Source organism: Pleuronectes platessa, chromosome 1 (genome assembly GCF_947347685.1).
Source record: "Pleuronectes platessa chromosome 1, fPlePla1.1, whole genome shotgun sequence".
Classification (NCBI taxonomy): Eukaryota; Metazoa; Chordata; class Actinopteri; order Pleuronectiformes; family Pleuronectidae; genus Pleuronectes; species Pleuronectes platessa.
In genome coordinates this window covers 21,975,800-22,000,766 of record NC_070626.1, presented here as the reverse complement: position 1 = coordinate 22,000,766, position 24,967 = coordinate 21,975,800, and the positions used below count along the sequence as shown (strand labels likewise).

The 24,967-nt window shown below is 38.8% G+C and overlaps 1 protein-coding gene across 1 annotated transcript; it reads right to left on the bottom strand.

Moving 5' to 3' along the window:
* Window positions 1-606: 606 nt before the first annotated feature.
* On the bottom strand, window positions 607-24,942 carry kif18a (kinesin family member 18A). The gene is made up of 18 exons (XM_053427375.1): window positions 24,789-24,942; window positions 23,164-23,509; window positions 21,060-21,217; window positions 20,865-20,969; window positions 20,555-20,665; window positions 19,742-19,939; window positions 17,851-18,027; window positions 17,666-17,740; window positions 17,440-17,540; window positions 13,614-13,776; window positions 13,023-13,187; window positions 12,043-12,164; window positions 11,651-11,934; window positions 10,630-10,686; window positions 5,778-6,159; window positions 2,939-3,031; window positions 2,653-2,750; window positions 607-1,408 (listed from the first exon to the last, which is right to left on the bottom strand). Exons 2-18 carry the CDS (start codon window positions 23,477-23,479, stop codon window positions 1,272-1,274), a joined length of 2,742 nt encoding a protein of 913 aa, XP_053283350.1. The 5' UTR covers window positions 23,480-23,509; window positions 24,789-24,942; the 3' UTR covers window positions 607-1,271.
* Window positions 24,943-24,967: the final 25 nt, after the last annotated feature.

The following is a 24,967-nucleotide window of genomic DNA, read 5'->3' as shown; positions in this document are numbered from 1 at the left end:
AAGTGTGACAGAAGAAGTGTTAATTGAAGGTTGAATAAATAAGACCTACCGATAGATAAGACTTAAGGCCTGAAATTCAGATGATGAAATGTTATACTTTTTAAGACACTGTGGAAACTCTGTTCATGGAACCAGTTTGTGAACATTTTACCAATGCAAGACCTTTTTCCAGTATTTGTTAATTTATACATTAGTAAGATAAAATTTGAATAATACACAAATATGAGTCATTAATATTTAAACCCACCTAATGACTAAGCAAGAGGTGAAAATACTAATTGTATTTTTTCTTAATGTGAATCTTTGAGGTTTTGAGGTAATGACAGCACCTGCTTCAGGACTGAATGTTGGATGTCTCCATACCAATCACTACACTAAAGGGTTCACCATTATCTCCTCAATACAGATCAAATGTTCGCCTTTTTCATAAGAAAACTAGAAAGTGATCAATGTGAGATGTGCTTCAAGCCACAGTGAGTCATAAAAGTAACTTTACTTTTTGACTCGGTTTTTCCATCTTCCCCAAGCTTGTCCCGACGCCAATTATGTCTAGTGTTGGCAGATCTTGAAATGCAAACTTTATTTAAGACCACAATAACACTTACAGCAACTAAAAGTGGATTTATTTGTTGAAAACATTGATTCAGTTACAACCAGATTCATTATGGATTATAAATAACCCCTATGTTGTGCAACTGTACAAGAATAAAAAATACAATGACAGAAGAAAACACAAACTTCTCAGTGCAAAGCTGATTCCTTCTTTTTTTTTAAGCCATACCTGCATTTGAAGTCATGTACAGTCTACCTCTGATAATAGCTGCCCTGTGAAATATCGTCACCTACGAGGCTGATCACTGCTGAAGTGAATAGCTGCAGTAGGTAAGTAAAAGTAAAACATCCGGAATCCACAGGACATGTTTTATTTCTCGCAGTCTTTACATTAGTATTTAAAATAATATCTTAAAATCTATGGCTAGGCTTGGAAATAAAAGACTGCAAAAAAACAGATGACAACAACTATACATTTATATACAGTGTAATAACATTTTACTGTGGTGTGATGCTGAAGTTAAGAGTGAGAAAACCATACAACTTACACATTCCATGTTATTGTGTTAGTACTTATATGTTGGAGAAACCTACACAATAGACGGCTTCTTTAGGTTTTCAGAGAAAAGGACTAGAGGATATTCATTTGGATGGAAGAGGGTGGAGAGACGGTGGGAGTGTCCATTAAGGCTGAGTTTGAAAAGTTCGACCATGTTGCTCTACATCCGCTTGGCCACTTTTTTTATCTGTTGGGAAGTTCTGTAGAAAAGGGACCTGGATTTCTGAGGCTCGAGGAGGTGGAGATTTCCCTCAGAAACGCTCCTCATAACTCTACCCGGCTTGTTTTCTTCTGAACCTGAGGACAGACACCAAACATCCTCAGAAAATACTTAGACCCCTTCACTTTTTGCACTTTATGTTGTGAATGTAATTGTAAATGAACAAAATTTGCATCTTGACTCATCAGTCTACACTCTGTAAACCACAATTACAGCGTGACAAGATGTCAATGTCATAAAAATGAAGTATTCAAACCATTGTTTCAGTAGTTAATAGAAACAATTTTAGCTGTGATTATGGCTTTGAGTCTTAAAACATTTGATTTAGTCGATCATGGTCTTTTTCTTCAAAGTCTCAAACGTTTGGGCTTCAGCGTTTCTGTGATTAACTGACTGAAAGAACTTTGTGTCCAGAGAAAATTACAACTCTATCTTTAATTGTAAAGGCAGGTGTTCCCCCAGGATCAATTTTGGGACCAATTTTATTTTCTATAGACTTAATGATGTTGCTGTAGAATTTGGGGAAAAGGAAACATAAACCATTATGCAGACGATACTGCTGTTTACAATATGGTATCATCCCTAAAAGTGACAACAAATTTCCCACGGGATTAATAAAGTATCCAGCTATCTATCTATCTAACATAAACCATTATGCAGACGATACTGCCATTTACACTATGGTATCATCTCTAAAAGTGGAAACAAATTCTTTAATCTGCTTTAAATGGATTACAAATGTCTCTGCGCAAATTAAATAGCTATACCTCTGGAACTCGTCTGGAGACGGAGTTCCTTGGACTGTATGGCTTGATGTTTGTCCTGTAATGCAGTGTGCCTTATGGCAGCTTATACAGTGCTCTTCCATGGCTAGTAAATTCAGTTCAACACCTGTGAGCTCTGATCAACTTCCACGCACATCTCATGGACAGTTAAAGCCAAAAGGATGAGGTGCCACAGCAAAGGGTCTAAATTTGTTTATCAGAGTTATCAGTTTTAAAAAAATTTACACCTTTTTTGTAACATTTTTAAAAGTGCGTTTTCACGTTTTGATAGTTTGAGGGTAGATAGATGGTCAAAAAACATAAGGAATGACTGCATTTTTAAGATATTTATTTGATTTTCAAATTTTAGGGTAAAAAAATAAATTCAACTTTTAATCTCACAAAGTGATGAATTTAAATCATTTTACATTATGGATTATGACGCATAAAAAACATCATTATGGTCGCAATAATAAGAAAAATTAAAATCTCTATTTAATTATCAACACTGTGTGAGGATGTCTTCTTCAGGTCACTTTTCCTGTGTAGACACTTACCAGCAAACCGATGCACTCTGAGTGGTCTCTGGGTCACCGACGGGTCTTTCTTTATACGCTTTGGTGCAGAGAGACCCTGAGTGATCTCTTCTCCGATGCTGTTTCATTGAATAAAAGAGAGGGAAAATAGAAAAAGTTAAACCAGCAACCAAAGTTCATCGTCATCTGACATCAACTAGATGTAGCTATTATTGTTGGTAATCTTTTATATTTTGTAGTTGTAAAATTTGTAATCCACTACCAGCACCTTCAAAGACATTATTTGCATGAATTTAGGAAAACTTACTGATTAAATCTACGCTTTCCTTGCGCAGCAGACGTCAATGCCATGTAGGTCGGCTTGACTCGTCGGATATCTTGTAAAGATGGAATCTGCTGTCTATGGAGCAAAGGTTCATGTTACCACGACATTTACCACTAACGTTTTCAAAAATAACATGTTAAAAAAACAACAATAAACAGATTTTTCCTATAGCATTTTGTTTCTGTTGTATTGCGAAAGCTACGTGTATTGAACTTTTTTAATATTAGAATCCTCATTACAGTAGACTGACATTCAGAAATTTGGTTATGAAAAATGTTATGTCTCTCAGATGAATTTGACGTGTTTTAGTGTTGCTTGCATAGGTTGTCTTGCATATGGATTTGACAAGTTGCATAAGGTGTCTCCCTGAATTATCAGTTATTAGGTAAAAAATCATTTAGCAGCTTCATACTTGTTGATGTTTAAATCAATGTTAGAAAGAACAGAAAGTGGACAGGTTTAAGCACGAAAGCCAAACCCAAAGTGAACACATTCTATTGCAGGACAGTCACACAGCACCAGCAATTTTTAGACCAAACATGTGATGGAGTCCTTTGAGCCGAAGATGGCATCTAATAAACACAGCGTAATGGATTGTTTTTGGAAAAACGTGGTGAAATCTGTATAACCTGAAATCACCATATGTAATTAACCCTCCGCAGGTCTATACATTTGTTTTACTGGAGTTTCTGGCCCTAGTCTCCCTGCTCACCACCGCAAACTTGTTCTGCTTCTGCTGTCCCTGTCTGCTGCACTTTGCTTGAACTCTGCCCAGGCAACTGCCACTTAACCACCTTGCAGTTTTAAACATTTATTTTCTACATTAGCCAGGGTAAAATGGACGCACCCAGTTTAAAAAAAGATATTGTGTCTCTTACTCTAAATTCGCCGACTTCTTCACAGGGCCCTCTACAATAGCTTGTGTATTGGTCTTAATATTTACAAAAGCTTTTGTTTTGTCTTGATACAAGAGTTTTCCTTTGGGATTTGACTTGTCTGTTGCAGACCAGCTTATCAACCAGATGCTCTCATAAAGTCTGATTATCCCCGAGCTTTAGTCTCTGAGGAAAACATGTCCTGAATGTTCGTGGGGTAGCACAGATATTGTCCAACAAATAAAATGACCCACACTCAACATCTTAATGTGAAGCCTCCTCTGCCGGGAACGTCAATCACCAACACAAAGCCTTTCTGCTGCAGTAGCTCTAAATGCTCCCTGTTTTGTTTCCCACTTCCAGCTAAGACACCAAGGAGCTGCTCGGCTGACTTAAACCTCTTGACCCAGTGTTCCAGTCTCGAAACATGCCACTGGTGAGAATAATACTATTTGCACTGCAGTCTCTGTCTTGTTTTGAATACCGTTTAGGGGATTTACGACTTCTGAATGGTTTAGTCACCAACAAGACTTTTACACAGGAAACATTGAAGCTTTGCATCGGCAGCCAGGGAAAAGTTTGGATTCAAGAAAGACCTGAATGAATTCTGAATCATTAAAATGACTCAATCGATTTTTTTCTTTTACTTAAATAAATAATTTCTTCCATACAATTAATTAATACTTCACATGTTGCTTACAGGGAGCAATGCTTATTAAAATGTGTGGGACAGGAGCTGTCCAGATTCAAAAGGGCATTAACAGGCAACTATTCAATCATTGTCCTTTTTTTTTATCATTCCTTTTAGAAGGAATATTGGTTTAATTTATTTAGTGACATATGTTAGTCTCTGACATCTAAAAGCAAACAGCCGATAACAACAAATTTAAGTGTAGAGGATTTTCTGTATTTTTTATGCCACTTAAATGTTCCTACTTTAAGATTTCTCTCTTATTCCTTTGTCTGTACAAGTGCAGCCCAGAGAAAATGATAAGAAGTAGATAAAAACCTAAGAAACACAAAAACATGAGTTCTACATCAATTAGTAATTTACGTTTGGAAAACATCCAAGAAAAGGCTTTGTCTCAAACTGTAATCATGCTTATCTTGCTCACTGATCGTTCTGCATCGCTCTCCCTGGTTAACTCTCCAGTGCTGAAAAGTGCATGTTGAGATACTTTTTTTTCTGAACAAGAAAGTGAGACTGTTGGTTCTGATAGATTGTGGCATCTGTTACAGTTTTCTCCCTGAACTAACCATATCAAAATCTATGTCTGCAGCTAAATTGTGGTGTTAAATCAGTTTTGTTTTTTTTGTTGTGACAGCAGTATTTTCTATGGCATTTCCCAAAGTGTTCTCAGTTACCATGGATGTTTCGTATTGACTTTTCTGTTTATGCAGTAAGAAGTATACAGTTCTGTAGCAGTAAATTGTGGCGTAACCACAGGAGTGCAGTAGGCAGTATGCCCATTTAGCAATGCATTCAATGTAAAAAAAAAAGGCTGCACCATATGGAGCAGCAAGAGAACCAACGAACTGTATAGAGTCAAGAAAACTGTAATCCACATTATAGGCCAGCCTGAAAACAGAACGGTTATATAACTGACTTTAGGAGGGGATCAAATATATTCTGAGATCATGAGAAGTGTGTCGGACAGAAAGTTGTAGGTCAAAGACTTCCGTTTTGCTAAGTGTTTCGCATTGGGCTCTATTTTTGGACCAGTAAAAATAGTAAGAGTAAATTATATTTTTATTTTAAAATTTTATATGGAATCTCTACACATGTGAACACAGGGTTAGGAATGAAGGAAAATGGTAGTGGAACATCTCCAGTTAAGGGATTTTAAATGGTAAAGCTCAGAAACATCTAAAAGTGTTGCTTTAAAAAATATGAGACTAATCCCCTGAAATCCTAGAGAAAAATAAAGACATGAATATGTTCTGACCTTTTAGTCGCAATCTGTGTCCCCTCATTGGCCTTAGGAGGCTGCTGTAGTCGGCTGTGACCCGAGAAGTCAATGGACCTGGATGGTTGACCGGGACTTCCAACGCTTATTATGATGGTTGCATTATTTGCAGTCTGATCATCGTTGTCCAGAACTTCGAAGGTCATGTTGGGATCCATATCAGTGGAGGAGCTCAGCGGCAGCGCCTCAACAGTTTTTCGAGCAGGTTCTGGTGTGCACTGGAGCGGAAACATGCCCTCCTCAAACACTTGGACCTTGGCAGCGGACTGAGGGCTTTGTGGTGGCAGTGACGCAGACAGATTTCTCCTGATGGGCATTCTGGGATGTGGTTCTTGTTTCATGTCGGCCGGATTTCCTCTACCTAAAAATCAAAACAGTCAAAAGTTAATAAACTTAAATGAATTTAACCCAACTGTCAAAAAAACTAAAACCTTTGAAGAATGAGCGTTGTAATGAAGAGAGTTTTCACCATAAACCGGAGGACATACAGTATGTTCTCAATTAGCGTCTTACTCTGTGGTGGGAATCCGGCATTAACATAAACTTGTCTGCCAAAGCTACAGCAGTTTTGGACATTTGAGATTTCTGTATCTGTGTCTGTTCTGTGCTTTTCTCACAGCGGTGATGTACCATACACTATCTGCATTTAACTCTGTGAAAAGATTGGGTCTGTTGCTTATGCCCGGCACCGTCAATCCCTGTTATACCTCCTCACTGTGCTTATACAATGCATAAGCTTTATATCAATATATATAGATGACTTTTTTTTGTGCATCTATTGATATTGTTTTTGCCCTATTGACACCTCAACTTACTTTAGACAATGAGTAAATGAATTAGCCTGAAGTAATCCTTATGTTTGATGGTACTGTCAGCAGACCTGTGGTCAGACTTTGTCTTTGACGTCCTTTATATTTGGTCCAATCATCAAGTCCTAATGTTCCATAATTTCAAGCCTCATTTGTATCTGTAACAAGCAATCTTTAAAAAACACTTATCCATTCATTGTCTAAAACGTAGGACGACATCAATCCACTTTATAAAGGAAGCGGGGCCGCATCGCTCCCATAATCATTCTGTTTCTCATTCTCAATCAGTAAAAAGTGCCAGCTTCAGGCTAAACAGTGCAATTTAAAAAGATGTCATGCCAGAGAAATGAGATGGATCATGCCCTTAAGTTACAGTGTGATCAGTAGGCTTGGATTTGTTTTGCACAGCACAAAGTAATTAAAAACTGAAGCCCCTCCTCACACAAGTTTACTAAGCCACAATGGAACTGAGAAAAAAAAAAATACTGCATTTTATCAAGAAACCAGTACTTGAGGGATTTATCTATCAGTCTGGATGTTTGTTTTTTATAAAAGGTGTTGTTTTAAGAAGAAAATGTATTTATGTGCAGTTATACGTGCCAATATAAGCCACTATTTCTGTAAGATTTAACTGCATTAATGGGACCCAACACAGCAAGTTCCTTTCATGTTCTCTTTTGTGGCTGTTAGTTATTCTGTTGGACTCTATTTTTACTTTCTCTTGCACTGCTTTCCAACAGTAGGTCACCATTTAATGGCTATAACTATAGCTATGACTAGCTAGGAACTTTTGAGGTTTGATAAATTTTTATTGGTGCACATAACAGTGGTTGTAAATTAAACCATTTGTGAGGGACATGGGACGGCATCTGGGGGAAAAAACATTTATGCATTCTTTAATTAAGATATTCCTTATTTTTTTCTGTGCTACTTTGAGACTGATAAAAAGTCAAACCCGTCTAAGAGTTTGCACTAGAATTTAATGTTGTGAAAATGACCACTATAAAACATAAACAGTTCCATCACTCCGACCACCCTAGAACCGGCTGTTCTCCACCGAGTCAAAGGCACAACCAAAAGTGCAATTGTCCTTCTATTCATTAAATTATAAGTTGAATAAACATTTATCGAGAGAACTAGCCAAGCCTCAAAATGAGTCTGCAAACAGCTTTTAAAGGTTTGTTAGCGAGTGAAATACCACCGTACTTTTATAAGATATCTACAATGCTGGCAAGAACATTAACAACTTAATGTTGCACATAAAGTATGTCATTTCGTTATTAATTTTACACTAAAAAGAGAAGTGCCAAATTATACATATTTATTGATATGTGAAATTATATCCAGTGAGTGCTTTTGCTATGTATTCATGTAAAAGCGACAGCTGCAGAGCAGAACGGGGTTAAACCGTGGTGTCTGCATCGCATTAGGAACACGATTACACGTGTGGCATTTCCTGCAGAGGTGTGGGGTTATGAATGGGGCTACAAGGGAAAATGCCAGCACGTAAAGGAAGTGAGAACACTTAATAGAAGAGTAAAAGACTGATTTAGACATTACCAAAATGCAATATTTAGAAAATGTGGGTTGGACAGCATGTAGAGTGATAAATAGCTTTTTTTCTGTGGCAGAGGAGTTGTCCCTAGCAATAAATGGCAGCAGAGTTCCTTCTATCACATATTTTTGGCTTGTAGGGGATTAATACATGCATGAGTTGCTATTTCTGGTGGAGGCTGCACTGAATTAGGGTCGCCTGGTTGCTGCTGCCAGTTTTTTATAGTGCGCCTTTTCTGGTTGGTGGAGCAGGGGAGTTTACGTCTGTTGACGTTTTTTCCTGCCCTGCTGTGGATCTGCATTTTCATGAATGAAGCTCAAGAGGGATTGGGAGGGTAAGATGCTAGACAGACAGAAAAAAGGAGGAAAAGAGGAAAAGGAAAAAGCCAGGCTAACAGACGTTTGAAGCAGAAGGGACAGAAAAAAATCTATGGGAGAAAAAATAGAAAAGAGAGAGGTAAGGGTGGGGGATTGAATAGGAATATAAAAATAACTGTAAGGAGGGGGCCGTGGGAGAAAGCTGAATGAAAAATCCGGGAGCTATTTATAAATGCATGTGTGGACATGTGATAATCAACAATGAGTTATGGAATGAAGAAATGGTCCTTCAAATAGATCCCTTTTATGTGGTTTTCCATTATTAAGCAGTCCACAAAGAGTTAATGCTTTTTCAGAACCCCAACCCTCTCTAAAAGCGATGAAATTTGATTGGCTTGGCCAGCTGCAGGGTGGAGCCATTTCTCATAACATGCTGCAGTGACTACCATTAAGAGCTGAGGAGGCAGTAAGGGACTAACAAACAGCACCAGGATAAGATCAGAGCAGTTTGTCTGAATGCTAAGTTAAAACCTTATTTATTAAAACATCCTTGCTGTTTCCCTACATAACTCAGAATCTATCAGTAATTGAGCAATAGCTGATTATGCTGGACAACATGTACTAAGCTGTAGCTCCAGACTGTAGATAAGATGGACAGGGTGGTTTTCAAGGATGCAGGTGTGAGTCAGTGAATGCATAATTGAGGAGGGATGCACAGGAGTTATGATTTATTAGAGAGATGAACCTGAAGCTAAAATAGTGATGCAAAAACAGTTATTTAAAGACTGAATAAATGACACTGATTACACATAAATTATATTTAGTGTAAAGCTAACGTTAAGTCTTTAAAACTAAAATGTATGTTGCATGAAGATGGGATCTGTGCATGGGCAATGCAATATTTATATAAGGCGTTGATTCTGGATGAGCTGTGACGATTTTATAATCTTTCCAATACTTTTATTTATTTATTTTTTATAATATTGTGTTGTACATAAATCTTTGTGCAAAGCACTTTGTTTAAGGAGGGTTTTGGAAGTCATTAATCAATATAAAAATGATAATGCTAATTGTTATTACTATAAGTACTATTCTATTGTTTGAAAAATATTAATGAGATTTTTCAAATAGCAGATCCAGAGTTTTGAGTCAAATTCTGCATTTAAAGTTATAAACATAAAATTATCACCACACTATTACAAGTGTGATAAGGTTTTGCCTCTTGTGATTAGATGACCACAAACAAATTGGCAAAGAAAAGCACAATTATGGTTGAATAACAACAAATAAAAGGTATGGAAAAAAATAAACTATTATAACAACTGGCTTGACTTGTAGGGTACGAAGATGTGTAGGAATGACCATACAGAAAAAGTAGGGCTTCTTATTTCAGATAGAAATAAATCATAATTAAATACTCGATCAGAGTTGACTTATCAAAATAAGTTGTGAGGAAACTTAATAGCAGTGGTGACAAATTCCCTGGTGCTTTCATATTTAATTCCCATTCAAGGAACCCGTCATCTGGAAGAAGTATTTTCTTCAAAAGTTATATTTCCCACAATATGTTTCAGGGAAATCTAGACCACCTGCAGTAAATATCATTACAGCCAATTTGAACTGCAATATTTCACAAAGGCTTATGTATTATATATCCCCAAAGGTTCCACATGCACAGTTTTCCCTCTATTAAACCGGTTGTGAGTATTCACATAATTTTATTATTCAAGTTTTGGCCGGGACAGAATGTCTGCAGCAGAGCTATAAATCAAATTATATTACATGTCTGATTTTTATTGTGTACTTTACTGCTCTGAAGAAGTCGTTTTAGCAAAAATGCTACAAACGTGTTCAGAAAATAAAAAGCAAAACAGCAAAGTTAAATTTAGGCTTACACAAAACCGTTAGAAATTTATATTTCACATTAAAAACAAATTTGATCCATGTGCTCGGCTTTAATAAAAAACGCAGCATTGTCTCTTGAAGTATGTTTGTGTGAATGTGATGGATGGAGTGAGTGAAAGGTGACAGGGAGAGAGAAAATAAGTGAATGATTGAGGGGTGGGAGGGATTAACAGGTATGCAGGGGGTATGGATTAATGACTACAGGATGTCAGCAAGACAGGGGGGGCAGAGGAGAGCAGTTTTACCTTTTGGGGATGGAGCTGCTTTGCAAATTGAAGCTCTTTTTGTCTGCCCCTCTGCACCTGAGAAAATCGTAATTTGAGTCAAGGAGGAGCAACATTAGCATCTCATCAAAACATCACTAGAGCTAGAAAAGCTTCTGTAGCCCTTATTAGTAAATGTTAAATTATGATAATGTTTTATCGGTTGAGTGGAGATTTAAATTCCCCAACGTTAAATCCTTTCGTTCATCCCATAGTCATTTAATACTTTGTATAACTGACAACAAATTTAATTGAAACTAGTAAACGTGATGTGATTTAAAGCAAGCCAGCTGTGAGGGAGAGGAACCGGTTTTGTTGACACCATCACAGTACTTGAGTATTGCTGGCCAGCTTTGGCTCGTGCTCCACTATCTGTCTTGGCTTATATGACATGAGTGAACTGGTGCTGCTGGGTCATGCAGAGATGACAGTTCAAAAGTAACTGTACATTGTATATTCGCATTGGACCCAAAATATACATCAGACCTGGAAATTTGAAAAAGTTAAAAATGAATGTGGGAAAAAAAGTTCCTGGATTTTGAGAGAACAGAACAGCCAAATGACATTTTCTCTCATAAAAAAAAAATCTATCTTTCATACATTCTGAGAGGAAGAGGGGTAAGATTGGAAAATTTTTTATATGTAGTTACTGGGGGGACCTGCCTCCTCAAAAAAAGTATCCGTTCTCTTATCCGTTTTTTCAAAGTAACATAGTTCTGTTCTTGTTTGAATCTTTTTATGAGGTCAGGTTTTTCTTTATTTATCTAGAATGCTAATACCCATGGGTGTAAGCACAGGTGGGCGCAGTATTGGTCAGACAAAATAGGAAACATCAAAGTGGGCACCGGGACAGCGTGACATTTTTCACTTCTTCTGATATTTTATGAGCTGAACCCTAATTTTGCAGCATTAAATGATTATGTAATTACCCCCCCAAAATCTTTTAAATGCATGCATAATAAACACAAACAGATAAATTAATTGGAGAAGGGTGATGACTTACTGCAGGGGCTACTCTGGTGGTATTTCAAATGTGAGAAAGACAGGACAGGAGCCATCTCGCCGTGGAGCCCAATGCGTCCCATCTCATTTGTCTTCTGTGATTCCACTCCAGTCCTTTCACCTTTCTGCCCCACCCCCTCCAGGTCTGCCCAGACCACGCCCCTCTCCCTCAACACAAGGTGCTCCAGTTCGTCGTTCGCCATCTCATCTGCTGCAGTGACCAGCCCAGACCCCTGCAACGCAGAGTAGTGCCGACTGTATGCGGGCAACAAGATTTCCATCATTCTGAAACAAAACAGAAAAAACATAGAGATGTTGTTTAGTTCATTCACCTGCAAAATAGCATTAATTAACTTAACCTAATGGAAAGGATTCTGGGTTTCGTCAACCTACTTCTGAATCCGCTTGTTCTCCTGATCCTGCAGTGTAGTGAGCGCCACGATCTGCTTGATTTGTTGTTGGAGGTCATTTACATGCAGCTCCAATCTGTGGCAATGTAGTTCCTTCTCTAACACCTAAAGAAACAGAAGAAGTCAGGTCAGACATTTAATTATATCAGCATATTGAATTAGAGGAAACTAAATAATTGTCGGGGGTCAGGATAGTAGAGGTAAGATGTTAAGTTCTGTTTTCATCTCTGTTTCATCAGACAAGCTGTGTGCTCAAGGTAAGGGATGGGAGAGAAAAAAACTCTGACGTAAAGAAACCATGAAACAACAGCAGAGAGAACATTTGACCGGTGGGTGCGTCATAGTTCTGGGTCAGTTCCTGGAAGAAAGGATAAAGAAGAAAAAATAACATGGACATGGTTTTAGGTAACTGGCTGCTGTGTGAGGGATGAGTAAATGGTATTGATTTATTCTCTTCAGTGATCCATGAGTGAGCTGGAGAAATAAAATGAGCACGGTTCTAATTACTGGGAGAACAGATGGGAAGAAAACAAAGACAGTCACGACTTCAGTAGAGACACAGCCTACTTCCAAAAACAAACAAACAAAAACAAAGGACAAGCAATGAGTTTTGAAGTAACTGACACTGAAACATTTTTCTCTTGATCTAATTAGGCTGATTTGTCTTCTAACATCAACTCTAGCAATTTCATCCTGTCTACAAGTTATGTAATTAAGCATCTAGCTTTACTCACTGTTCCCTTCTCTAAATCTGTTGACCAAAGTCTTACAATAATTTATGAACCTGTGTAAGTGTGGCCACAACAATGTCAGTTAGGTAAATTAATTAGAAATTTAAAAAGATTTTAAAATAACTTCTGCATGTAATTGTTACAAGATGAAAAGTTAAAATGTCAATGTACTGTCACAACAAAAACACAAGTCTTTCAAGCCGATGTGAAAGAGTCGATAGGCTCTACTTACCTCTGAAGTCTGATCATTCAACTTCACCAACTTCATCTCATTCTCGACACGATGAAGCCAGCCGTCGTTTTCCTGGAAACGTGTTTCTGACTCCCTCAGACGCTTGCAAATGTGTTGCTGCTGAGTGCGTAAGCTGGCAATCTTCCGCTCATGCTTACAAGTGGCCTAGTGAAAGCAATAAAAAAAAGGGCACTTGAGTAATATTATGAATGGACTATATAATATGGCATACTATTAAATCACAATAATCACAGCTGTATGACAACCAGGCTTGAGTCTAGCAGCACAGATTCATTACAACTATCAGTAAAACTCCCACACTTTGGTTTATTGTGGATAATAGTGGACCGTTCTGCAGACTTTGGGACCAGGATTTTTGAGGATTCACTTTTTCTACTTCAAGTGGCATTGGGCCCTAATGCTCAAACAGGAGAGGACAGCCAGGACCTGGGGAGCAGTGACCCTGTCCCGTAGTGGCATAAATGAGAGGCTAACACAACTGTAGAGAACAGAGATGTGAAATGATGACTCAGCAGCTGCTTTCCTGCGTGGTTGATGGAATCTGTGGATAGCAGTGTAAGCATCAGCTACCTTCTCCGTCTTTTCTTTGGCACAGAAAGTTTGGACCTGCAGGTTGTCCTCCTCGCTATAGCGCTGGCGCAGCTCGTTCTCCTTCAGTTGCCTCTCCAGATCCAGCTGTTCTCTCCTGATTTGGGTCCGACTAGAGAAGATTTGCTGCAGAGCTTCTGACACCCTAGAGAGAGAGAGAGAGACAGAGAGAAAATTACACTATTTTTCCTTTAAAAGGGTTGTATTAGGGAATTTACATTTTTCATGCTATACAAATTGTCTAAAAGATTATATTTGGCTGTCAGACATCATGACAATAAAAAATGTGGACCAATGGGTCTGTATGCATTTGTAACTCCTGGGGTAAAAACCATAAGCAGGCACATATGCGTGGTTCAATGTAGTCCATTACATTATCTTCACAATATAATGCTGGTGCGGTCAAAGGCATTCAATCATTCATCAATGATAATTTTTAGCCTTGCACTTGTATTGTTTTGGACTTAATATACTGGGAAGTGTTTTTTGCTGTCCTCTCTGATGCGCATACATGAGGGGGGCAAAATAGGAGAAGCATCTCTCAAAGTGCAATCCAATAGAACATCACAGGGATTCAAGCTAGATGTGATAAGATGTTGCTGTGCCACATGTGAAGAGCAAATTTAATTAATTACTGTGCCAGGAGTTCTTATAAACCACTTGCTCACTATGTTATCTATTGTGACAGAGTTGAGGTAATTTCCAGATTGAATGCAAGCGGATATCTAGCTGAGATAGAACCGGAGGAGAGACAGGAGAGAAATGCAGGTAAATAAGACCAGAGAGCCGTCTCTGAAATGTGACTGCACTCTTCAATGTAACTCCAGTGACGTAGGAGACGTTGTGGCCTTGCTAGACTGCTGAATTTTTAATAGTGCGAGACACGTGCAGCCTCTATTCAGAGCCTCTCACTGTGCAAGTTGTGAATTCTGATGCCAGTGAATGAAATGTGTGGGAGTGAGACTCATTCAGCTTTTCCATGTCCCCCGCCCCAACCCAAATACCCCAACAGATGCAATGGTATGTTTATAAGACGCCTGGATGGGATGTTGTTGATCTGATTGATGTTACAGAATGCATATACAACTTCAATTTATATACATGATTTGAATTTAAAGTGAAGGTGCTAAAAACTGGTCATTATTAAAATGTTGACTGATAAAGACATAGTTAAGGATAATAAGGATAAGGGATAGTTGAGACTAAATTGACATTTCTTGTGTTTGACCCACTGTTTGGAATATAGCGCAAAATCTGATAATTTACTGAATTGGAAATCAGTTATAAAATAAAAAAGAAGAGCCATTTGCCAGGGTGATAAACAGTGAGCCGTGCAAATACTGCAATATCAATTACCAGCCATATCACCCAGTCCCACCAACGCACCCACCCACCCACACCCACACAGTTTAATATCAATGTTCAAATAGCTAATTAGGCTCTAAAAGAATTTTACAGTTTTACTTCCAAAACAATAACACCAACAAATAAAAGCGTGAAATCATTGAAGAAAGAACCTCTTGCACTCTCTGACACCCCATGAAATGGTATGAAACTGAAGGAAAACATTACAGCAGCAGAGTAGACCGATATAGATCATCTTTAGTGGAAACCAATGGGCAATCAGCTTTGGCGAAAATGGCCATTTATTTTGACAGAAAGATGGGATCCGAAAAAACCCATTTATGGTGAGTTTTTGATAGAACTTTTGCTATATCCACCAATGCAGCATGAGGTCATTGCTAAAGATTCAGTTTTCTAGCTAATAACAGTTTCCTTCTTGAAGGTCCAAGCACTGATTTCATTGGACGATAACTCAGAGAAAGTAAAACAAACAGCAGTAAAACAAACAAGAAAGCAATCTGGTAAACTAGGGATTTAGTGAGCTGAACACAGGCTTGTATTAGCAATTTGCTTCATTTTGCTGACAGTCCACTCTGGGAACGTTGGCTGTCAAAAATTAAGTTTGGTGTTGTCAGCCTGTGTATACCCTTGACTACTGCAGAGTCATGTGACCAAGGAACAAATGCAGATTCTACCCTTTCGCACTGAAGAGAAAAAGCCGATGTTTGGTATCAACATCTTTCCTGGATAATCTGATCAAAAGTGGTCAGCACTAAATTCCTTCTGTATTCTCAATGCGTCTTGAGATCTGGAGGTGGTTTGACGTATGTGGCCCTAATCTTTTTCCCCTGTGTGAACACAAATGTGCCCTGGGCCATTCATTCAGTCGGCCCCTCCTGACTTCTCCCTCCATCTCTGTCTCGCGCTTGAACCGGCACTTGGACATCAGACTAATTTGTAAACTCAGACTAGAAATTAGGATTATATGCAAGTATAGAGGGTAAGTGAGATTCTATCATAAGTGGTGTGAACAGACAAACTTGGAGATGTCCACTTGTAATTGGATTTCTCAGGTAGGATATTAATGACATGTCTGAACAGGTTTTCCATCAGTAGTTTTTGTCCGTTGAGAAAGGGGCTTTAGGGACATGGTGAGATATTCAGAGATCCAGACAGAAACTGAAGTAGAACCGATGGTCCTTCACATGAGTCACTTAACCAGGAGATGTTTTGCTTTTTTGCTCTTGTCACGTGTTCACACAGTCTTCTCCTGGATCTCTACGGACTTAATGGCCAGGTGGATAAAGACCGTAAAAACTGCAGAGCTTCTCCCTCTGAATTTGCGTTCACACATGCACCTACTCCGGATAAAATACAGAGGAACTGAGCAGTTCAATGCATATCTGAAATCAGCTATGGACAGAAGACAGTCGAGGAAGTTGGGGTGTCTGATGAGGATGCACCAAAGATGCCTCCCTGTGGAGGTATTTCAGGCATGTTCAGCTGGTAGTAGAACCAGAGGCAGACCCGGAGAACACTGAAGGGATTATATATCCCATTTGGACTGGGAATGCTTTGGGAACCCTCCAGGAAGAGATGGAGACAGTGGGCAGGGAGCGGAGTTAATTTCATAAAGTATTTTTAGATTTCGTCATAGACCCGAGATAAAAGTCTGGAAAGAGGCAATAACAAGATCTAGCGAAGCAATGAACAACAACTACTGACCTACAGACTTCCAGCAACAAACAATCCTCTATATTATTTAATATGCATTTTAAAACGTGGAATGGATGTCATCAGGTTTCAGATGATCAAGTCGTGTGCTCTTTAACATTTAATGACATTTTACTGGCATATTGTACATGTTTGTGTGAATCAATAACAACGCTGAGCTCTTGTTTCTTTATTAAGGCATATGTTTGTTATAAACACCTAATTTAAGAACTAAATGCAATTTCATAGTGATAACAGTACTGCCTATCCCATTGAGAATCAACACTCCAGACTTAAATGATTTTCCCTGCATGGTTTATTCATAAGAGCCCTGCAAAAATCTGCCATATAAAACAGTTTTGCTGCCACTTTCAGGGTGTAAGCAAATGTGTGTCTCTGTATTGTAGAACAATATGAAATAATAACTTTATTCAACGAACCAGTAGAAATGTCTATTTGAATATCATACTTGATTCCTTAAACCAATATCACCATTTCTAATTCCATCACATAGAGCCTGATCCACTTCAGTATAAAGTGTAAGGGATAAGGCCACCAGAACCACTAACAAAACCACAGGTCCCATGAATGTGCCACTGGACAATTACCTGACAATCACCGACTATGTGCTGTGTCTGTCAGCAACCAGTGCCTGTATTCCAATTACACCGTTTACAATTTAACTGGTTTGAATAAAGACACAACCACTTTCACAAGCTACACTCTGGTTCACACTCATGTGTTCACTTACCCTTTGAGCTCAGCTGGTTTCTGAGAAGAGATTGTGTTGGAAGTCCCAGGCACCATGTTGTTCTCCTCGTATTCTTTTATTTTTTTCTTCAACTGGAGAATCTTTCCACATGAAAAATACAAAGAAATAAAAAGTCAGAAATGAATAAGTATTAAGTATAACAACTTTCCACTGGGTTTTGTGGATTTGTTTTTCTAGTTAATGAATATTGGTTGTTTCATAGTACCTCTTGCCGTTGCTTCTCACATATCACTGCATACTGGCCAATGTGACTGTCCAGGCTTACAACATTACTCTTGAGCTGATAGGTAATGATAAAGAGAAAGATGTCATGGTTTAAGAGAAATTCATCAATTTACAGTATTATTACAGTTGACAACTATATGACAATACAACAACCTAAATACTAACCGATGATTTTATCTCCTTGGCCCTGTTGGCATATTTAAGTGTGTTGTGGGTGTCATCATATGACTTGGATGAGGGGCCAACATTGGCAATCATGACCGTTCTGCAGTTGCCTCCCAGGGAGTCCTTCAGTATCCGTGTCAGCTTGCTGTCTCTGTACGGTATGTGAGCTTTCCTGCTCTGAAACAAATGAGAACAATGCACATTAGCCACAGAAATAATACATTTTTTAACGATTTAGGTTAAATTGAAGTGTACACAAATTATGGGAAATTGTTAAAATATGTGCCTCACTTTTCATATCCTAATAACCTCTGATTAGTGTCTGTGATTATTGTTAAAGTGTAAAATGAGAGCAGGTCAGCAGGAGAGTTGAGGAAGGACACTCTCCTGCTGACCGGAGACTCTGACCCGGTAAAAAGACGACCAGACCTTAAATGTTCGTTTGTCCTGGTCCTGAGGCAATGGTGGTCATAATTATACAGCGGTGGAACATCCCAAAAAATAGATTATGTTCTGTCTCGGCATTGATGCAGAGTTATCTATGTCCGCATTGCGATCCATATAATAATTGAGAATTTCCTCCACCTCTACAGCCATAATAAGTATTCTAGAGTGCTGCAATTTTCTGTCCAAACTAGTCTGAGCATGAGAGGAAACAAACCCGACAATCATTCTTATATTTGTGTTTAAACTCCCACCCTAAGCCTGGGGTTTTCCTAAGCTACAGGCAATTGGAATGTAAAATAATCACGTAGCTAGCCAAGCTAACGTGATCAAACCTGAACCGATACTGAATATAATTTCAACATTTTTGTTCGTACCAGGCCCGATGGGCAACATTTGTACAGTTACTATAACCATGTACAATTTTATTGTGTGGTAGATACAGATTTGATGATTACGGGCTAAATCTAATGTGTCCACTTTATACAACATTTTCAGAGAGCCCATTTTTTTAGGATGAGAAACCATGGCCAGGTGTCTATGGAAGAACAACAAGGGGAAGAGACGTGTTGTAAAATGTATCAGCATTGGCTTGGACATCGCCTAAGGCAAACAACTTTCAACAAAAAAACCTCTGCAGCATAGCATGAGGATGACATACTGAACAGCGCAGACAGAATGAGCAGACTTTCTCCTCACTCATCGAAAGGCATGTCAGCCCAGACACAAGTGGGGACATTCTTTCCTGTAAACAATGGTCACTACATGAATTCCTCGTCTGCCAACAGTGTTCACTGGACCACCAATAACCATGTGGATTGGGTGGGGGAGCACTGGGGATCAGTGGTTGGCCTTGTAGTCAGAACAGATCAAACTATTCCAAGACTGCAACACTCAAAAAGAGTGAGTAGGGTAAACAATAACAAGTGGACAGTGTGTATGAAAGAGCAGAGTTTTAACCCAAGAATGCAGTAACCTGTTGAGGAAGGATCAAATTTCAACATGGCTGTGGTACATTTGCAAAGCACTTTCTAAATGCATGTGGCCTTGCATGCGCCTCATCCCTTGAGAGTGGTGTGTAAAATGAGAAGACTGCTTGACAGGTTAATGTATGCAACTGGAATGAATTAATACCCAAATACTGAGTTGACTCAACTTCCCAGGCGCTCTGTTTTATATGGAGGTCAGTGAATCATGTCCTAAACCTATAACCATAATAGTCTTAAAACCATGATGGAAATCCACCTGTTCGCTGAGGGTTTGCTGAACAACTACTAACATAAAAATGTAATAATGAAATATATATCTTTTACTCAGCTAATAATTTGTGATCTGTGTAAAACTCTGCACATTCACTGTACTTGAGCACCGTCTTTGCAATGCAATGTAATCAGTGTCCATATATGAACCCGGTTTATAAAGTATATGTAGGTTTCCATAAACTCACTTTTGGGTCAGCAAGGGCGTTGATAACATTTCCAAGGGCAAGGAGTGAGCGATTGATGTTAGCACCTTCCCGCATACGTGCCCCTTTGGTGTTGGTGGCACTGGCTCTCTCCGAGCCTGCCAGATCAATCAGGCTCATCTTGGCAACACAGGCGTTTGGGTTGAGGCTGGCAATTTTGTCCTGCTGTCTCAAATATATCTGGAAAAAGAACAACAGTCAATTAAAGACAATTAAAAGGTCAGAACTGTGATGCATTGTTAGACAACGTTCCCACAGCTCCTCAAGCGTCAAATTCAAGGCATTTTCAAGGGTTATTCAGGGCCATTCCCCTAAAATTAAGGATCCGATGAGGCATAGTTTGAGACAGAGATTAATTACTGGTTAATTCTCGTGCTATGATGGCAGACTATGTCGTGTCTGCCTTTTCTTACAAAGCACAACAAAATAATAATATTGAGTAAGCTTGAGGATAGAGACAAAGATATACTAATGAGCTGAAGAGTAGACAGACAGGTAGACGTTTTACTTATGCTAAGGAAAAAGATATCAAAACACATTCAATTTCTATTTTTGCACGAAAAATGTAAATGGAACCAGTGTAAAGGTTCCATGTTTAGCTTTGTTTATTTTCACAAACTTTCCCCCCCTCAAATTCATATACTTTAAAGAGTTTCAAGTTGGGATAATTTAAATACTAATTATCTTTAAGCCGAATATATGAATAGTTTGCAGTCAAGCTTTTGAATGCAAGTCTCTTCTCTCCTGTGTTTTATTTCATGACACCATGATTTCTTTAGGACGGGATTGAAATACCTGAAACACAGCATGGGACCGAGAAGAGGTGGCATTCATATCAGTGGGGTGCTGTGTTCTGTTACGATTGCCAGAATCCAAAGCCTCAAGTATCTGCTCTGCAGTTTTAGGCTGTAAAAAGAGAATAGATGGTGTGAGTCAGTGAAAGGAACCATCACAGAGCATCCGAAAAAGACACCATCAACAGAATAGCAAAAAGAAAGTAATTGTTTGTAAAGTGACAGTGATGTATTGATTTTGTAGCAACAGCGGTTTTACAGTGAATAAACCCTATGATAAAGCAGTGTGTGCGATGCATGTTACTACTGACCTGATGCAACGTAAGGCCCTGAACAACCACTCCCTTAGTACCATCGTCTCTAACTGCAAGAGGGCCTACGTTAGCCAACAGGTCTCGGATCTGTTCATTGTAAACCTGTGAACGGACAAAAATTACAACAGCAAATTCATTAAAAACACCTCTAGAAATTACTCAGGACACACAGAAAAACACTCTAATATTCACCTCAAGATATGAGAATGCAACAGCAAACTCCTTCTCCTCCTTGGCATCATCCATGCGTTTGAACAGCTCTTTCATGGTGCGGTACATGACCCCAGGGTTATTTTGCGAGCCTAACATGGTGTGGGTCTTTCCTGCTCCAGTAGCACCATAGGCAAACACTATAATAAAAAAATGTGTAAATTAAAAGACAAATTCATACATATCAATCCTAACCAGAACATTAAACTTGCTTTGAATTGAATACAACCACAAACTGATTTGAAAACATGAAATGTGAGCAATTAAAGCAACAAATAGAAGATTTCTGAGTCATAAGTTGAATGAAAATTGCTTGCTGTGATAATGCTGGCTAGAGCGAGATTATGATGCAATTATATTTTAAATCAGCTTGAATTTAAAAGTGGGTCTACATTATGCAATACTGTCTCAAACATAACCTAAATAACAAGCTTTAAACTCACACTAGACCTCGACCGATTTATCCATTGACCAATACAAATTGGCCGATATGAACCCCTTACAGACATATCGGTAGCTGGGTTAATTTTGCTAAATGAAAAGTCTTATTTTACAGAATAAACAGTGCAGAAAGGATTTTTATTCATGTTTTAAAAAATAATATTTTCTCACTTCAACAACATGACGGCTTTGATTATGGCTGCCTGGCTTATGTTGTTATGAGAAGCAAAGAGTAGTCACAGTACAGCTAATGAACAACATCCATAGCACCATCAAAACAAATACAAGTGCAGCAATAACCATAACACAGCCACTGCTTCACCCACTACACTCAGACGGAGCAGCTCCAGCTGTTGTGTTACAAAATGAGTAATGTGCAACACATAACATGAAGTGTCACATCATCTCTCCTCTCGTATGTGTCTACAGAGCATTTCCTTTAACTGTTCCTATGGATGAGGGGGCAGGTAAAAAATATTGTGATGGAATGCAAAAGTTAATGTGAGGTAATGTAAAAGGTAAAGCAAAGGTAACACAAAAAGGGTTGTAAGATGATGCAAAGGTATTGCAAGGTGACAAGTATTGGGAGGAAACTGAAGAAAAGAAGGGGAAAAAATCCCACAATGACCCTTTTGTGTTTAATAAACTATAAAAGAGAAGCAAGAAGCAAGAAGTGAGGTGTAATTGTCTTATCTTAACACAGAGTTATCAGTTGCTAATTGCAATAGTTTAACATAAGCCAACATTAGACTTGGAGCTTTAATTGCAGCTGCAACATTTTACCTGCAACATCAGATTTGTTGTTGGGTGCAGAAGAAACAAGTTGTCAACACAACATTAACCTATCATCACATTTAATAAGGTTGACAAGGGGAACTTGTTAGCAAACAGTGCTGCCAAACACTTTGCCAACAAGCTTGGCAGCGAGCTGCAGCTTTGGCTGTGTACAGACCTGGTATTAACATCTGTCCCGTGAGATCTGATCAGAAGTGGACAGCTCCAAGTACGTCAGCTCACACCTGGCATTAGAATGCATCCTGGATGAGTCTCCAGTGACCACTTGTGATCAGATCTCGCTTCCCTGCTCTATATGCAAATCAACACTTACGTCATTTGTGTTTGCAAAGACCAAATTATGTTGTTTTTAGCCATTCTGACTATACAGATGGGTCTGTTGTCAATGTGTTTGTGTGAGAGAGAGAGATGGAGCCAGGAGAGGCTGAGCAAATCAATGTACTGCCTTGAGGTTTACAATTAATTAACATTTAACTCATTTGGAGAAAAATGTGTGTCAGTCAGAGTTAATGTAGTGGTAGAGACAAACAATTCAATCTATGGGAAATGGTAAATATATTTTCATATTCATTATGAAATTGCAGCAGGTCAAAAGATCTTATATGAGTTTGCAGTCCTTCAACGGGGCCTGGGACGCATTTGTGTTTGCAATGCTCAAGAAACGTGGCCCCATGCACATCAGACCACCTACGGATGTGGTCGGATCGAAAATGTATCTTCAAAACATCTTGGAAGCATTCACACCTGTACTAAGAGCCATACAACTTGTGATCATATCACTCAAGGGAAACGTTAACATTAGGTCTGAAAGCGGTGTTCAATGCACCAAATGTATTTATCAATTTGTTACCTGTGCAATTGAATCCATTCATCACACCATCCAATATTCCTTTAGTGGTGCTCTGAAATATGTCGTCTTGAGTAGAGTTCTCGTCGAACACGTGGTCAAAGACAAACTTCAGGTCCTTGTTGGCCCTCTTGTTGACGTTTCTATTTCGTAGTCTTTGAGTCCCAAAACATGATATGTCCTGCTCTTTGGGGTCAAAGACGAGCATGTGGTTATCAACCACCTGGACCACATTTCGGCAGTTCTCGCCCTTCTCACGGTCATTGATCGGCCTCACCCGAATGACCACCTTGACGTGGCTACACACGTCACTTGCCATCCTGGTCACTCTGAATCGACTTCAATGTTGCTGCAAAAGAACAAAAACAAAGGCTTAGCTTACACTTCTCACATTTCAAATTGAGAACATCAGAGTTATGTTTGAACAATATTCTGGTTACCAGTGGAATACTGTAATGTTAATCAAAATTTCAATCCATCGTATCATTTTGGAAGTATAGAGAAGAAAACCTCATCTTTCAGCTTGCATTAAATTGCCTTGTTTTTTTACACAGGTGTACCCACTAAAGTGTCAACAGGCAAAGACTGGGAGTGCAATGTTTATGTGTTGTATTTCTGCAACGAGGATTCTCAAGCTTTATTTCTACTCATTACAGGGAAACTGAAGCACTAACGCTATCGCCGCTTTGAAGTGGTTTATCTCACCCGAAATTTCACTTATTAAAGAGTAAACAGAGAATAATTTCTCATCTCAGTTGACTCAAAACTCAACTCAACTTAAAACTAAATAATCAGATAATATCTATCTATGCCCTTCCTCACAACCTGGTTGTCACAGTAACGGATAAACATGATTCTATAGTAGAACAATAAAACAACAATAATCATTACTGTGATTACATTTTCATCAATAGAAACATAACAAATGTTTATACGTCAATATAATGCTTATGAATAGTGCAAGCACAGTGTGGAGATTTAACACACGATGGATCTACCTCAGATTTGAGAAACGTTTTGCTGTTTATCAGATATCTGTCATTCACAGCACATAAAGAAGATTAAAACACAACCTTGACAGGAGCAAAAAAAGTGCCATTTAATTTATTAGCACAGGGTAAATACTTAAATGATGCAATACAACGTTTTTTTTTTTTTAAAGGCGAAGCAATTGAATGTGAAGCCCAGCTTCGTGGTGTCATCACAAATCTTTGTTGTGCAGCCCAACAATGTCAAAACACATTGACTCTACATGCATTCAACAAACAAAACCGAACGTTTGAAACCAACCATACCAACAATTCCATGCTATATTTTGAGGAAGCGTATCACAATAAAAAGGAATGGAAACGTAGCATTATATGGATATTAATAGAAACGGTGGATGTAGCTCAGTGTGAACATTCCAACAATTCAGGGAAGACCAAGATAAAGCTGCTGTGGAGGATGAAGTTGTCAAGTCGTGTAAAACAGCAATATGGAGAAGAAATGGTGGATGTGTTGCCGTGGAGGAAGGGTCGGCTAACGCCTGCTAGCTTAGCCCTCATACAAAGTCCAACGGTGAGTTAGCATTGTTGTGTTCATGTCGGCTACACTGTCTCTGAGTTTTACACGTAAACACGACTTACCTCTTTACCAGCAGCCGTTATCTCCCGTTTCATCGGCACGGTAGTACTCAATGGTGAAAAACAACGAGTGCGTGTTCGCATTTAAAAACAATACAGCCGCTAGCAGCGCGGACAGAGCGTCATGGCGAACACGGCAAGCGCCAATAAATTCAAAAAACAAGCCCTCTTCTTCCGTCGCA